General features: G+C 43.9%; 2 protein-coding genes across 7 annotated transcripts in view; one reads left to right on the top strand and one right to left on the bottom strand.

Annotated features, from left to right (window-relative positions):
• The first annotated feature begins 144 nt into the window (after positions 1–144).
• HEATR5B (HEAT repeat containing 5B) overlaps positions 145–16,180 on the top strand; it is a 95,361-nt gene continuing 79,325 nt past the window's right edge. For 4 of the 5 annotated variants that reach the window (XM_075924954.1, XM_075924953.1, XM_075924952.1 and 1 more), the window contains exon 1: positions 15,797–15,931. The gene's annotated coding sequence lies outside the window, so the exon portion shown is untranslated. Of the gene's footprint in view, positions 370–15,796; positions 15,932–16,180 lie in introns of those variants that run through there. The other variant, XM_075924950.1, reaches the window with a different exon arrangement.
• On the bottom strand, positions 1,222–15,931 carry GPATCH11 (G-patch domain containing 11). 2 transcript variants are annotated; one of them, XM_075924964.1, is made up of 9 exons: positions 15,795–15,931; positions 13,950–14,030; positions 11,359–11,585; positions 9,803–9,844; positions 9,602–9,722; positions 8,553–8,643; positions 6,130–6,234; positions 3,945–4,026; positions 1,222–2,137 (listed from the first exon to the last, which is right to left on the bottom strand). In XM_075924964.1, the coding sequence occupies exons 2-9, from the start codon at positions 13,994–13,996 to the stop codon at positions 2,082–2,084; spliced, it is 771 nt and encodes a 256-aa protein (XP_075781079.1). In that variant the 5' UTR covers positions 13,997–14,030; positions 15,795–15,931; the 3' UTR covers positions 1,222–2,081. The 2 variants fall into 2 exon arrangements, with proteins under 2 accessions (XP_075781079.1, XP_075781078.1); XM_075924963.1 differs by having other exon boundaries at positions 15,769–15,827.

The following is a 16,180-nucleotide window of genomic DNA, read 5'->3' as shown; positions in this document are numbered from 1 at the left end:
CAGAGAGAAATGCCAACACAGAAGAAAAAACACCTAATTGGATTTTCTTTCCTCTCAGGAAAAATTCTGAAATATTCATCTGGGATAGGGTATACCAGACCCTCTGAGATCCTCTGCTGAAGGTCTTGTGGTCTTGCCACACCCTGGCCCAAAAAGGGTAGGAGAGTGGTCCCTCCAAGCTGCCTAGAGCGGCTGTATGGGACACAGCCAATCAGGGCCCAGCAGATCAGTATAAGAACTCCAGGGCCTGAGTGAGTTCAGTTACTTGTGGGAGCTGGAGGACCTTGGACAGGGCAGTACTGCCAGAAGGTGGGGAGAGTGAGGAAGAGCCTGAGCTGGTTGCTGGGATTTTCAGGACAAGGCCCTGAGGTAAGGATGAAGATGGCCTGGGGACAAGTGGAAGAGGCTCAGGGAATTAGAGCCGTGGCCTCACTTAGATGAAGGAAACAGTGGAGGGCTACTATCTATAGGTTCCCTGAGCTGGGACCCAGAGCACTGTGTATGGGGGAGATAGGGGGGAGGAGGAGAAAGAACCTGAGTGCTCTCCCATTAGCCACAGTGGCCTGGATATTAAGGTGCCAGAGGGGGAACTGAATTGCAGTGGGCCAGCTTCAGCCAGAAAGGCCCTAAGAGGGTGAAGAGTTTCCAGGGAGAAAGTCCTGGGGCCATGGTTCCCCTACCAGGCTTGGAGGGTTATTTGTGAGCTGAGTCAGGGGAGGGCTACAGGGCCATTCCAGCCTACATGTACCTTGATAGGCCCCTGTTGGGACAGTTTTCCTTGGGAAGGATCTGTTTGTTTAAAATTCAGACCATGTATGACTTGGCTAGAGGGCTGAATCACCAAAGACCTACCATAAACAGAGAGTGAGTGTGCAGGACCACACACTTGGCCAAGGAGGTGCTTGTGAGAGGTATTGTGTCCCATTACAACATCTTACTGGCAGATTTTTCCTTGGCAGCTGGCATGCAGTAACTAAGACCTCCTCTGTCATTTGCCCATTAAACTTCAAGATTTACAACAATGAAGATTCTGTTCACCATAACCAATATGTAGAGAGTGATGTCAGTCTAATCCTATGATGTCTACTACAGGTTGCTGCCTGCCCTATAGTAAAAGCTATTACTTCTAATTCAGCTCCTTTTTCTATCATGGATTTACTTTCACTCGTTGCTGCTCATGCACAATACTGCCACTGTTAAATAAGTATTGACCGAATGGAACCAAGTTGGACACAAAAAGTTACAGAAAGCTATTTAATTATGAACAAAACACTTCAAAATACCCACTATATTGATGAAATTTAGAGATGTCTATACAACCATCCACATTTACATAAAGCAATAATGATGCGATAAAGCCAAATATTTTGTGAAAGTTCATGCCATTTTCAGCCATCACCAGTCACATTATGATTATGCTTATTAGACTGATTATGTTGACCAGAACCCCCTTAAAATGCAAATGTACAGACATCCTCATGGAGGATTCATATTAAGTGACCTAACACTGTATACTATAAAGACTTAACCAATATTTACTGACAGTCAGCTGATTATGCTCTACTCCATGCATCCTTATGTGGAAAAGGAAGGGCAGGTTTTTTTTCCCCCCAAAGGAATCCTTTGAGATGTTGGTTATAAGGTCAAGTTCTGCCTACTTCAATCTTCCATCTGTCCACAATCACACAATTTAGCAGTGAGAATCTAGGTAGCTCCAAGTGGAGGTGTGCAGAAATTAATGCATAACAATTTGGTACAGTTGGCTGCCTGTCCTCTGAGGTGCCAGTCTGGAACTGCAGTGATAGTACTAATGGGTTTTTAATTTGTTAGAACCCTACAAAACTCCTGGCTAGGCACCTAAGTTATTTAGCATAATTGTAATTCTTATTAAATAGTGAGTTCAGTGACTAACTTCACTAAAAAAAAAATCCAAACTCTACAAATGCTTCTGTGCTTTCAAAAGTGTGTGCTCTGAGCCTTTCAACATGGATTCCACCTTCAGCACTTGTGTGAATTCTTGATGTCCCCTGAAGGTATTTTAAAAATAGTTTTTTTCCAGAGTTCCTTTTATTACAATCTTTTTAGTCATGATCTGCTGAACTATTTCCAGGGCAGTTTGATGATAAATCTGCTGACTCTACAATATAAAGGAAAAGAAGGTTAATATATGTCAGGTATGTGAAGAGGAGATCCATAATTTTCTAAATGTTATTTTAAAAAAGTAGGGCTGGGGAGGCAAAAGAAAAGTGTTATGCCAGTGGTCCCCAACCTTTAGAGGCTCCCAGGCACCCGGGGGCGGGGCCACTCACGTGCCAGGCGCCCGGGGGCGGGGCCACGCGTCCTGGGGCACGCCAGGAGCGGGGATGCCCTTGCACCCGGCGCCGGCCTGTGCCCTGGGCTGCCCGAGCGCCTTGTGCCGTGGGCCCGGCACCGCACGCCCGCATGTGCCCCGGGGCTGGGGCTGCCCGAGTGCCGCGCACCAGGCGCTGGTGCGTGTCGCGCACCTGGGGCTGGCGCCTCCAGTGCGCTGCGCGCCAGGGGTGGGACTGGCCCAGGTTGTCGGCGGGTGTGCACAAATGCCCCGGCGGGCGCCATGGCACCCGCGGGCACCGCGTTGGGGACCACTGTGTTATGCTAATCTAACAATGGAGAAACAATATTAACATAGATTAAATTAATTCCAAATGGAGCTGTGGTTTGAAGTTCAATTCTCATCAGATGTTAAGTGACTGAGGAAAGAAAACTGACCTTTGCTGTGCTCCCTGATTCTGTGACCTAGTAACCTTAGGCCCAAATGCTGCTGATACTAGCGTAAGGGCAATTAGATCACCAGGCTATTTATTAACTAAAATAATTCCAGGCAATATTTTGGCAACTTCCAAATAAAATTGGTCTAAAATGACACTATCATCATACTATAGATAAAGTGAGCATTCCATTTCAGAAATTCATATAAAGTTTTCTTCAATACTTTTTTCTTTTGGGATAAAATTTTCTAAATTTTGAGGCAGTGTTTGAAGGAGGAGGCCAGACTGCTTCAAGTTGATAGAACTGCAGCAGACTGGCTGATCTTTCACACAGATTCTTCACAGGCTTTCCCATTTCCTCCCTTACACCAATCTCTCTCCTGTAGAAAAAAATCTTCCTTCCCTCCATACTCTGAAACACAACAAGGGTATTCAACAGCCCATGGACCCAAACACGCCTGCATACATCAGAGCATCCATCAATCAGGTGCTTTAAGAGCATGCTATCTCAAGGAATCAAGGGTTCTTAGAACATACAATCATTACTGTGTCTTATTTTCAGGAAAAATATCTTCAGTCCAGCAACTGGTAGTAATGATATACTAGTAACTTGATGCACAGATTTGTCTGCAGTAATGTAGTATTCAGACTTAGCATCATGGAGGTTTAACAGTGTATTCCTAAAAGTAATGCTAGTGTCACAATGTTTTCTGTTAATTCATATTAGATTGATTAAGTTCCAGCTACTCCTATTGCACCAGCAATAATTGAGCAATTATTGCTGAATCATGTTTAAAACAGATTCTGGAGACAGGGGAAGACTTTTTTTAATCTTAATTGGGTGGGTATTAATTTCTCAGGATAATTTTCAACCTTGTGGCATTCTTTAAAAAATATGAACTAAAAGAAAATAAACCAACTTTAAAAAAAATAGAAAAGTGATGCTCGGGAGGTACATGTGGTACTCTCTCTTAAAGGAGACTGTTACAATTTGGCCACATCGACCATTCACTAGTTCTGGAACCCAAGAAAGGAAAAATGACTGAATCCAACCAATATATCCAAAAGTTACTTTCAGGGAGATCATTAGTGACACTAGCCTCCATGGGAATTTTGCTAGGAATAAAGAATAAGAATGGCAGACTATGGCTCCAAACGCCTAATCGAAGGAAAAGTATACCCAAGATTTACTCTTACCCTCATAGGCTGTTCCACACCAGATACAATAAAAATGCTCTTCTCTTAAATAGGTGGTCAGGATTTGTAACTTCTCTAATACCTATATATAAACACACAGAGAGAGAGAGAGAGATTTTACAGCTTTAAGTAGCAATCACAATCAAACAGTCTAACAGAGGCCTCAGTGGTGTGCTCTTTCCTGCTAATCAATAGTGTCTGGTGCTAAAAAGGACAAGCTAAGAAAAGATCAGATGATGCTGCAATCAGAAACACAGACACATTAGTACATAGTAACTGATACTACAATAGAGGTACCGAAATGATGTTTGGTGGTGTACACTGATCTGTAGAGAGCTTGCTGGTTAAAGGATGTTGGCTGTTATTTATTTTCACCTACTGAACAATTAAAGTATCTTATTTCAATTGAGTGATATTCCTGATGAGTTGTTTTGTTTTAAATTACCCACCTCCACCACAGACTGAGTTCATCAGATTAACAACAGCTTTGTGGTGTTTTGGGCATAAAGGACATGCTTTTCAAAAAGTGATTGATTTGAGTGCCCAACTTTTGAAAGCTCTGAGTTTGAGATATTACTCAGCATTTTCTGAAAACTAGATCCACCAAGTGTGAAATTGGGTAGCTAAAAATAAATCCCCTTACATCATTACACTGTTTTGAAAATCTCGGGCCAAAGGTGTGGTAGTTGTCATTTAAATTTGCTCCAAATCAACAGGGCTGGCCTTACCATGAGGCGAACTGAGGTGGCAGCCTCAGGTGCCAGACTGTGGGGGGGGGGGGGGGGGTGCCACTAGGACCCAGAGTGTAGAAAATTGTCTGCTGCTGGTGCATATGTATTCTCTCTGCTCTAGATGCACAGAGATGGTGGAGTGCTGTGCTGGAGGAAGGAGGGCACAAGAGACATAACTGGCAGGCAGGAGAAAAGGTGGCATCATTTGAGCTCCCTGCCTCAGGTGCCAAAATGTTGTGGGCCGGCCCTGCAAATCAATATGATCATGCTTTATACTCCACCTAATATTGCGAAATTACTTTGCAAGGCAGAGAGGCCACTTTGAGCTTTGATATGCATGTATATGTAGGCTCCCTTTACTATAGGAACCTCTGACTTTTGCTGGGAGGATCCTTTGTGCTGCAATCTAGCTTTAGAGACTACAACTCACAGGAGCCCTTGGGGAAAAAGGAGGGAAAACTGTTTCCCTCTTCTAGGCAGTGAGAGAGAGAGAGTTGGGGTGGCAGGGAAGGGCACTCCATTTTGGAAAGAGGAGCCAGATTGCTGGTGTGGAACCTTTTCCATGCCAGGAGCTGCTGTTGGAAGCTAGAGCCTGCTGCTGAGAGCTTGCTGGGACTTGGATCTAGCAGGCTGCTTCAGGAGCTGTTGGTGTGATTATCGCTGGAGGGGAGAGACTTTGGCTATGCCTGTGGATGAAAAGGGCCTGCTTAACCTTCCTTAGGAGTAACTGTGAGTAACTGTGGCTCTTGGGGAAAGTGCTGCCTGGGTGAAAGCACAGAAAACAGACTGACTCTGGGATTATCTGCCCAGTGAACCAGAGCTGCTGGACTGCCTTGCCTAGACTGGCTGCTTAGCTTGGACTGACACACACAGTGCTGTCTCCATTCCAGCTGGAGACCATCAAGTGTGCCCATGCAAGCCTCTGGGACTCTGAGATCCAGAGGAGGGCACACACTGGGGTGGGATAAATGGTGGCAGTGTAAATGCCAGTTAGATAGGTTTCCTTTAGTTCTGTGTACTTCGTTAAATGATATTTTTCACTTTTAGTATGTTAAATCCTGTTTCTTTAGAATGAACATGCCTTTACTTAACAACTTAATCAATTAGATGTATAATATTTATAATTGTTTTGGTGCTAGATCCAGACTGCTGGAATAATTTTATTCTTGGAGGCTCCCAAGGCACACCATTAAGTGTATCCAGGGCCAGCCAGGTGGAGGCACTGCTACTGTATATTCCTTTAGGTGCAAGGGACTACAGCAAGGGGGTGGATAGGGAATCCCCAACTATACAACATCACCTCTGGGGTACTCAAGATCTCCTTTAATGTTAAAACCATCAGGCGCCCTGGTGAGCACGGCCTGTTTCTGAGTAACCCAGGGAGAAAAAGAGAGGGTTACACATATTTTTACAAATAAAAACAGATTCATACAGACTTTTATTTCAACACTTACACTTAAGTCTGAATCTTTGTATTCATTCTTTTCTTCCTCCTCTTGATCCTTTTCTTCTTGCTCGGGTTCTACCCAGTACCAAATCTCCTTGGGAACTTCAATGCCCTTGTAAAAAAAAAAAATATATATATATATATTTTTTTTTTAAGTAAAATTCTCTGTCTCCAGGGGTTTCTTCAGCAGATATCCAATAAAAGCAGTTTTGTAATGGGACAGGTATCACTTTATAAATCTTGTTATAATTTTGGATACAAGCTTGAAGAATAGAACTGAGCACATTAGACTACACAAAAGGTTATTTGTGGTTTTGTTGCTCTTTGAAAACAACATAAAGTCATGCTAAAATAAACTTCTGTGCCAGATATGCTGGTAAAGTCCCCTTCTTACATTCCTTTTGTTTGCTTTTTAATCTCATTCTCTATCAAAAAGCCTTCTGAAAGAGGACACTTTTACCATTAAAAATCTTGATTCTGCACACGCCCATAATTGTGAAGCTCCTTCATCATGTATTATGGCAGGTAAGTAGCCTTATCTGAGCCAGACAAGCTACTGAGACATATAAACAGCAAATGGTCAGTAAGTCTAAGGATGTAACTTCTGGTGCACATGAGCTCTATTGGACGATGTGAAGAGGCTCTCGCAGTGCAGCATTCCCCCCAGGATGACTACTAGAAAGTTACCAATAGGCACACACCACTCCCATACCCTCTGAAGATACTATTGGTGTGTCCAGTAGCTGTTCCACTGAACATTCATGGACTTCCCAGAACCTCTGCTCCCAAAGGAAAAGTACCCCCACGCTTGCCAGTTACACCTCAGATCATAGCTTTGCTTAAAATACAAAACACTTACATGTGTTTACCGAGAAAGTATAAATGTATGTAAAAGATTCAAATGGTAGCGCACAGAAATATTAGAAACCAAGGATTACATATAAAATAAGTCATAACACACATACCCGAGCCTACACTTCATTAACAAGATGTGGCCTTATTTAAGTTCAGCTCACCCCAACATTTTTTCACTGTTTTTTTCAGCCAAGCCTAACTGTGACCAATGTTCCCTCTAAGATTTTCCATCTGTGAGCAGAGTGAGTTTTGTCTTGTGCACCAATATTGATGTCATGTGCGTTTATTTGGATGTGTGCCACCATGACACCCACCAGTTACTAACTATATATATATATATATATATATATATATATAGAGAGAGAGAGAGAGAGAGAGAGAGAGAGAGAGAGAGAGAGAGAGAGAGAGAGAGAGAGAGCTAGCTGTGTAACAGGGCAGAAGATGGGGCAGGTGCTAATACATCTGCACAGTAAGTGGGGCTTTCTCTAAAATATATATATTTTAACTTGTTATGGAAGAAAGCCCCACTTAGTGTGCAGATGCATTGGTGCCTGCCCCATCTTCTGCCCTGTTACACAGCTAGCACCCCATCTCATCCTCCACCCCCCACTGCTCTCCCCACCAGTCCCATGGCCCCAACTCCTTGTGGCAGCAGCCCCCTGCCAGCCCCATGGCTCCAACTCCCCCTGACAGCAGCCGCCCCCCAACACGGCTTCAGCCCCAGTGGCAGCCAGAGCAGCCATCCCCCATTGTGGCTGCGGCTCTGTCCCCACCCCCACCCATCCCCAGACATGGGAGCAGCCACGACACTCACCTTTAAAGGCCAGGAAGATGAGTGCTTCTGCATAGCTCTGCAAAGAAGGTGGGTGGGCTCAACATTTGTGTGTGCGGGCATGCACCTGAGAGGGAACACTGGCTGTGACCCTTTTTGCATAAGGGAAACACATGGTCAACTTACTTTATAGGTGAAGGATATCTGGGTTACTGCTACATCCCCAGACATAGTTCTGCCAATCCACTATCTTCACTTGTAATAATGGTAATCCTCCATATCTTGTCTTTTCCTGTCTAGCATCTCCCCCTGGAGACTTTGCAATCACTAGATTAGTAGTTTTTTCAGACTGTAGACAGGAATTAATTTGAAGTATACTACAATCAATCTGCACATAGCCAGTCAGCCAGAAAAAGTTTGTTGCTTGAAAGAAACTTGTTTAACACTTTTTGGTAGCCAGTTCCACATCAGAAACCTTAAGAACATCAGTTTCAGTATATATACACCTGTAACTCCTTATATATTATCCATACAGGATGATCAGTGTGACACAGACTTTCAATAGAGATGTTACATGACATCCTTTAGCAAACATGTCTGTAGATATTTGACCCACCAGATCCCTGTAACACTTATGCATCCCTGTTCCCTCTGCCAGTTGCCATTTTAGTTTAATAATCCCTGATATCACACACAATTGATAAGATGTCAAATAACATTGTTATACATGAAGATGAAAAAATTTGCAGCCAGTAATAAACTGTAAACCAGCCTTCTCCCTCAAGGCAATGTATTAGCCTTACCTTTTGTGTGTCTAATTGCTGACAGGCCCGCTGGCTTTTTCTAAGGTCCCCTTCTATCTTGCGTTCCTCATGTTTGCTTTTGAATCTCATTCTGTTGATAAAAAGTAGCTAGTTACAATCAACAGGCAGATAAATTCACACATCATAGACAAGAACTTACTGTAATGTAAATCTATTTGAGATTTTATACACACCATAGTTCCCCACAACATTTGTAACTCTCCTCCTTTGTACAAAAAACAGGACTATGTAACAAGATGGTTTATTAGGTGATGAGCTTTCGTGGGCCAGACCCACTTCCTCAGATCAAATAGGGGAAGAAAATTGTCACAACCATATATACCAAAGGATACAATTAAAAAAATGAACACATATGAAAAGGACAAATCAAATTTCAGAACAGAAGGGGAATGCGGGGGGAGGTAAATGTCTGTGAGCTACTGATATTAGAGGTGATAATTGGGGAAGCTATCTTTGTAATGGGTAAGATAATTAGAGTCTTTATTCAAACTTAAGTGTAAAGTGTCGAATTTAAGCATGAATGACAGTTCAGAGGATTCTCTTTCAAGTGTAGCCTTAAAAGGCCTTTGTACAGGCATACAGTCCTCTGATAGGATCAGAAAAGGCCATCCTAACCTGCACCTTGCTGTAGCTTAAGAATGTCATTATAAAATTATATGTACATACCTCTCTCTTCCTGAAAGAGGTTATATTTAAATAGTTTTCAAAAACAGATTTCTGAGTTGCACTCTTTAACAAATGGCAATATTAACATTATTTTGTCTGTACCCTAGCTAATGTCCATAGTAATAAAGGGGCACAGCAGAGGGAAATAATGTATTTTAGTTTTCATGCCTCAGCATTTTTCTTTTAAAATGGTTGGTAATTACCTTCCCTATGACCCACTCATCTCAGACATATTATTCAGAATTGAGAAGACATTTTAAACAGTCAAGCATGAGGTAGCCAGTATCACTGAAAGATAAGAGTGAAACCCTGCACCTTTACCTGAAAATGTTTACAACAAAATCTGAAAATAATCATTTTACCTAAACTGATCTGCAGCCTGTTCATCTGCTTGTTTTTTCATATGAATCTTTCTTCTGTAGTTCTCTAACTGTTGTTCTGCTTTCCGTTTTTGTAATTCTTCGTGACCAAGTCCACCTCTCCCTGTTTAAAAGTTCAAAACACTGTTGTAAGCAGCTGAGAGATTGTGAATTCCAACTAATTAAGAGGTAAATATTACACACCTGTTTTAATGTTCAAAGGAATAGGCTCAACAATGCCTTCTCCTGTAGAAAAAAGGACAGACAGCTTATGAAGTCAGGTCTCTCCCCTTATCATAAATACCAAAGGAAACATATGATTTTGCCACTGAACAATTAGTTTCTATGATAATTTTTTAAACAATTTGCTAAATCGAGCATCAAAATGCACTGACAATGGGTCAGCATATCAGACATTCCTTATTTTCTTTGTTGAACTGTAGCATTGCTGTGTACCACATTCAGGCTGCTGCCCTATGCACCAAAGAAGGATCGTTTAATTTGACAGTCATAACATATTAATAGTCCATCTGTCTATTTTAGAGATGTACATCTGTCTGCGAGTTCGATTGTTCAAGAACTCCTAAACGGTATGAGCTAGGGCCATCAAATTTGGTATGCATCTTCCTTTCATTGTAACTTAACACAAGGTCAGGGTTTGGTTGTGCCTGAAAAACAAGAAGTGCCTGGAATGGGAACATTTTTCCTAACATGGAAAGGGAGGGGGCTGATCAGTGGAACAACTATACTGCAGAATGACCACTGGGGGCAGCAAGTGCAGGGAACAGCTATACTGCACCATGACCACTGGGGGCAGTTGCACCTGCAGGACAGTGGCCAGCTGGTGACAGGGCTCCATGTGGCTGGCAACCAGATTAGATAAGTGGTCCCTCTGCCCCAAACCTCCCCATGCCCTTGGGGAGGCAGCCAGCAGCCCCACTACCCAGCAGCCCCAATGCGGCCTCCTGGAACCATCCCCCGGAACTAAGCAGCACAGCCCTGGCTGGCCACACCCCCATTTTTGAAAAATACAATAATTTAAATAAAGCATGTACATCATCCTTTTATGCCCCCTTCCATTCCCAAATCCACGTCCTCCCCCATATTACTTGAGTTACAGACCCAAGCAACGCCAGGTACGTCTGCTAGCTAATAATAATATATTTCATCCTTTCGTAGCCTCTTTCATATGAGAATCTTGAGATACACTACAAACAATAACTAAGCCTCGCTATTATTCACCCCTTAGTGATTTACTATGTATAGATCCTGGATAACATTTTTGCTTCACTAGAGTGCCGTGCATCTGTGTGCACAGATCCCTTTCTAGCATCAAGCTGTACATTTGTGGAGACTGGAGATTGGGGCTTAGGTTCTTTAATGTTTAAAAATTACATGTTTGAAAGGAGCATCAAAATCAAAAGGCTATGTTATGCTATAGCTAGTTAAGATTCTCATAAACCATTATTCATCTCTAAAATGCCAAAGTTAGCAGCAAGTACCGTGTCTTCTTCCTCCAATTCCCCCATATCCCTCACTCTTTATTTAAAAGATTTTAAGGGCTTGCTCTCACATTCTGTGCTTTCTTCTGCTGTGCTAAAGGGGCAATTAAGAGCTCCTCTAACAGACATGAGTTCTCAAAGAGGTATTCATTGAATTCACCCAGAGATGGGTGGAACGGTATTATAATGGATACCTTTTAAAACCTACATTTTGAAAAAATGGGCATACATCTAAATTCTAGAAGTTAACAAACTTACCACTCTTGCCAAGGGCCTGTCCACTTTTGTACCCCATCTTTTGGAGCAAAGCAAAGCCTTTGTTTTCATTTCCTAAAGCACTTTTCAACACACTGTCACGCCTTTCTTTTTCCTCTTCTTTTAGGCTCTTTTGTCGATTTTTCTGATTAGCTTCCCTTTGCTTTTCTTCTTTTTGAATCGCTTCTTTCATACGCCTTAGCCTTGGCAATCCTGGCCTGACGTCCTGTCTGCAGGGGCGGGGAAAAGTATCTAATATTGTCTTTTTGAAATTAAGAGGTAACAAATGTGTAATGGCAGCATAATCCATCACAATGAAACAAAATGCAGGACAATGTAGCACTTTAAAGACTAACAAGATGGTTTATTAGATTATGAGCTTTCTTGGGCCAGACCCACTTCCTCAGATCAAATAGTGGAAGAAAGTAGTCACAACCATATATACCAAAGGATACAATTAAAAAAAATGAACAAATATGAAAAGGACAAATCACATTGCAGAACAGGAGAGGGATGTGGGGGGGGGGGAGGAAGGAAGGTAAGTGTCTGTGAATTGATGATATTAGAGGTAGGGAGAGTGGGATGTTTGTGAGTTAATGGTATTAGAGGTGATAATTGGGGAAACTATCTTGGTAACGGGTGAGATAGTTCAAATGTTTGTTGAGTCCTTTTTGGAAAGTGTCGAATTTTAACATGAATGACAGTTCAGAGGATTCCCTTTCAATGAAACAGTGAGGCTAGAGAATCAACTCTGGTTAAGCAACCTCTCGTATACAAGTCATCTATTTTTTGTCAGGGTCCAAATTTCTTGCTCATGGTATAGTCAAGGTTCATAATCCAGAGAAAATAAAATCATCTTGATAAAAACTAAATAAAAAAATGTCTGGGTTCATTGAAAAGCATCTGTATTTGGCCCTCTGAGGGGAGAGGGTTCACTTACTGACTGCCTCTATTCTATTGGCTGATACATATTATTCTTATAGTCTCCAAGCAGAATGCCAGTCTTCTCCACTGTAATTCTAGTGATAAAACAAGATGTAGCTGCCACTTGACAATAGGGAGTGGCAAAACATCTTAAGCTCTGATTTCTCCAAATCTTTGAATCACTGCATTTCCATTCTAATACCCTATTTCAATTGTTTGTAATGACCTTAAAAATTATCTTTTGTGCCAAAATTTCTAAGCCGTACTATTTGTTTGTGGGAGGAACTTAAATACAATTCATTGTGCTGTCTGAATTATAAATGTGTGGAAGTTGCAAAAAAAATAGGTCAATATTCTTTTTTTTCACTCTGAAAACTGAGAAGTAACTTTGTTCCAAATTTTAGCTGCTTGTATTCCATGGAAAACATAACTTCAATTTTTTTCTGACATGACTAAAATGTAAAAAAAACCCAGCTAATTAAGATTTCTTTAAAAAGAAATGTAATTGTTTCCTCAATAACAATCAATCTCGTTACAGCTGAAGGTCACACATTTAATGGAGCACCTGAAACCTATATACAATTATGCTAAAAAAGTTTCAAAGTGGGTTGCTATACTACTTTTCCCTTAATCCCCCTGTGATTTTTGTAGCTTTGCAACATCTTGCAAACACACACATACTTCACTTTAACCTTTAAATGGCTTTTAAGAATGACATTAACTGTATTATGTATCCTGTAATATAACTGACAATAGAATGTGTACATTTTTAATATGCAATTCAAATGGCGTTTCCATCGGGATGTTCCCTGATCCCTACAAAATTTCTTTTTCCATTCTTGCCTCTTCTGCAGTACAACTGACATATCAAAGGGGATCTCATACAGTTCAATGCAAGGATTTGATTGCAGCTTACAGAAATGTGCTTGCCTATATTATAACTAACTACTTTAAAAGGTTAGCTCTTCAGGAAAGAATCCTGCCTGCTGGACTACTATACATCTCAGATGGATTATTTCTTGTTTAAGATCTCAGATTAATCTGTTAATACTAGGAAATGGCAGTTGCCAAAAGATTTTCATTAGTGGCCAATCTTGCCTCATTTCCATCATGGGCAGAAATGGTGAGGACATGCAAGGAATACAATTGTACTTAAACTTTTCACTGTAGCCTCCTATAAATAATCTATATTTGGGAGCAGAGGCATGATAAATGCAAAAATTAAGTACAAAGAGAGGTGGAAGCCAAATTTATTAAAGTAATTAATGATATGAGATGCCTGAATTTTTGGTGCTTAACCAAAGGGTTCTGCTGATTTCAGAAAGTACTGAGCAACCAGCCTCTGAAAACAAGGCCCTTTAAGATGACAAACTGGGGACTCAAAAATTGAGGATTCCAATATCACCATCTACTTTTGAAAAATTAGACCTAAATTTTCATTTTGGCCAAAATACCTCTTCCTCATCCCATTGAAATCTCCCTGTGACGTGGGTGAGTAATGAAAAGAGGATTTAGCCCTTAATGCAGTACCTGGAAATTGACAAAATGATTAATTCAGGGATAACAGGCTCTTCATAAACACTAGTGAAAATGTCAAGAGTAAATCTCCAAAACAATCAGTATTGTTATTAGACGCAGATGTATATGATCTACTTAGGCAAGCTACTTACTGAACATTAGTAAAAGACTCAGACATATAGTCATCTTCTTCTTCCATGTTTAATATATGTACCCTATTCAGAGCCTCTTACCTATAATGAATGAAAATAGTTTTACACATTTTATCTTTTTAAAATGAATTGAAATAAGATGACTGTATTTGGGCTGAGAAACTCACTGGTTCAGGCTTGCTCTATTTAGTACTGGATGAGTGCCCACTCCCGCCTCCCCTCCCCAACACTACCAGACTGAGGGACTGACAGTAGTATCATTTTTTATTTTGAGAATTACCAGCAGTAGAAATTAATGTTTCAATTATCATCTTTGATTTCTTTTCTTGCTCAGCACAGTTCTATGGCAGCCTCACCTTGGTTATTACTGTTGCCTTAGGTGGGTTACACTTTATACCCTTATCTTAAAAAACAAACACATCCAAAATCATAACTATTAGCTCAGTTGTGTTGATAATGCATTTGTCTATACAGGCAGTCCACGAGTTACGCGGATCCCACTTATGTCGGATCCTCAGTTACGAACGGGGCTTTTCTCACACCGGGAGGATGGGAGTGGCGGGACGCCCAGATGCGCCGCAGTCCTGCCGTCCGCGTTCTCCGGGGCGAGAAAAGCCGCTCCGCATCTCCCTGGTCTGCTGGAGGCTCCCTGGTCTGCAGGGAGACGGGGAGCAAAGCCTCAGAGGATGCCGGCCGCGGGACAGCTGCGGCGCGTCTGGGCTGTCCCGCTGCCCGCGTGCTCCACCGCTTCGCTCCGTGTCTCCCTGGTCTGCTGGGGGGAGAACCCAGCAGACCAGGGAGACACGAAACAAAGCCGCGGAGGACCTGGGTGGGGGGACCGCGGCGCGTCTGGCGGTCCCCCCACCCAGGTCCTCCGCTGCTTTGCTCCGTGTCTCCCTGGTCTGCTGGGGGGGGGGGGGGGGAGAATTGATAGAGGCAGCAAGGGGGGGAGGAGAATCAACTAGTTGACCGACTTTTTATTAATGGATAGTCAGCTAGTCCTTAACATCCTTACTATGGACCCCAGATTAGGGATGTAAGTGACTAGTCGACCACCCAATAAGCACATGCCGATCGGGCTGTTGAGTAATGACTCAACTAGTCACTTCCCTCCCCACCAACCCTTGCTGGCTCTATTAGAAAGAGACAGCAAGGGTGGGGGAGCAGGAACTAGTGCTGGGGGGAGTTGGCTTAAAAGCTGGTTCCCCCCAGCACCGCCGGGGGGGGGGGGGAGGGGAGGGGAGGATGAACGGGAAGCAGAGGCTAGCAGGGGAACTGGGGGAGCCGGGAATCAGCTGTCCCGGCTTACCTCTGATCCCAGGCCCTATGCCTCTGCTTTATAAACGTATTAAGAGCTGCCCTGGCCCACAGACCGAAAATCAGATACAAAGAAAGCCAATCGGATGGTCAGTGACTGCTGCTTTTGTTCCATGTCTAAGAGTGTACAACCTCCAATTTCTGCCTGCACAACTAGTCCCCTCCACCTCCCGGCATCCTCAGCCATCCCCTCCCGCCACCCCACCTCAAAACCTGCCAGCATCCCCAGTTACCCTATCCCCAAACCTGCCAGCATCCCCAGTTACCCTATCCCCAAACCTGCCAGCACCCCCAGCCACCCTATCCCCAAACCTGCCAGCACCCTCAGCCATCCCTCCTATTGCACCCCCAAAGCCTTCCTGCATCCCCGACCCCCCATCTCCCGGCATCCTCCGTCCCTCCCAACCATCCCTCCCTTAGTACCCCTCTTCTTGGGCCCCTCCTTTCGTACCCCCAATGCACCCCCCAAGCCTCCCAGCGCCCCTCCGAGCCGGGGCCTCACCCCGCCGCTCTCCCTCCAGCTCCGACCTGCGCACTCTGCTCAGTCGCTTCCTGGCTCCCAGGCGGCGGCTGCGCCTGCGCCCGACCCGGCCCTTCCTGTCGCTGGCGGCCCGGTGCGCTGCTGTCCGGGGTCCGCCGGGCCGTTGTGGGGCCGCCGCGGGCGGGTGAGTGCGACTGGCGGGCACCGGGGCAGAGGAGCGGCCTTGGAGGTGGCGGCAGCGGCCCGGGGGAGGCAGGCGCTGCTGGGAAAGGGGGTCGCGGGCCGCGCAGAGCCTGAGGCGGGCCTGGCCGATGCTGGGCGCGCCTGCGTGCGGGGCTCGCCTGGAGCCGGGGCCGGGCTCTAGCAGCGGCCGGCGGGGAAACTCACCCGCCCTGGGCGCCGCGGAGGTGGCGGGGGCCAGTGGTGGGGCGGC

Source organism: Pelodiscus sinensis, chromosome 3, assembly GCF_049634645.1.
Source record: "Pelodiscus sinensis isolate JC-2024 chromosome 3, ASM4963464v1, whole genome shotgun sequence".
NCBI lineage: Eukaryota > Metazoa > Chordata > Testudines > Trionychidae > Pelodiscus > Pelodiscus sinensis.
The sequence above is the reverse complement of the archived record's forward strand: the minus strand, read 5'-3'. Positions and strand labels throughout refer to the sequence as shown.

What these genes read in the sequence shown, in the direction of transcription:
- GPATCH11 (XM_075924964.1), bottom strand. Translation starts at nt 13,996, where the DNA reads ATGGAAGAAGAAGATGACTATATGTCTGAGTCTTTTACTAATGTTCA. An exon ending in ACAGGCCCTTGGCAAGAGTG is followed by an intron (nt 9,845 to 11,358) that starts GTAAGTTTGTTA and finishes TTTTTTCTACAG; the next exon opens with GAGAAGGCATTGTTGAGCCT. An exon ending in AGCAATTAGACACACAAAAG is followed by an intron (nt 6,235 to 8,552) that starts GTAAGGCTAATA and finishes TTTTTTTACAAG; the next exon opens with GGCATTGAAGTTCCCAAGGA.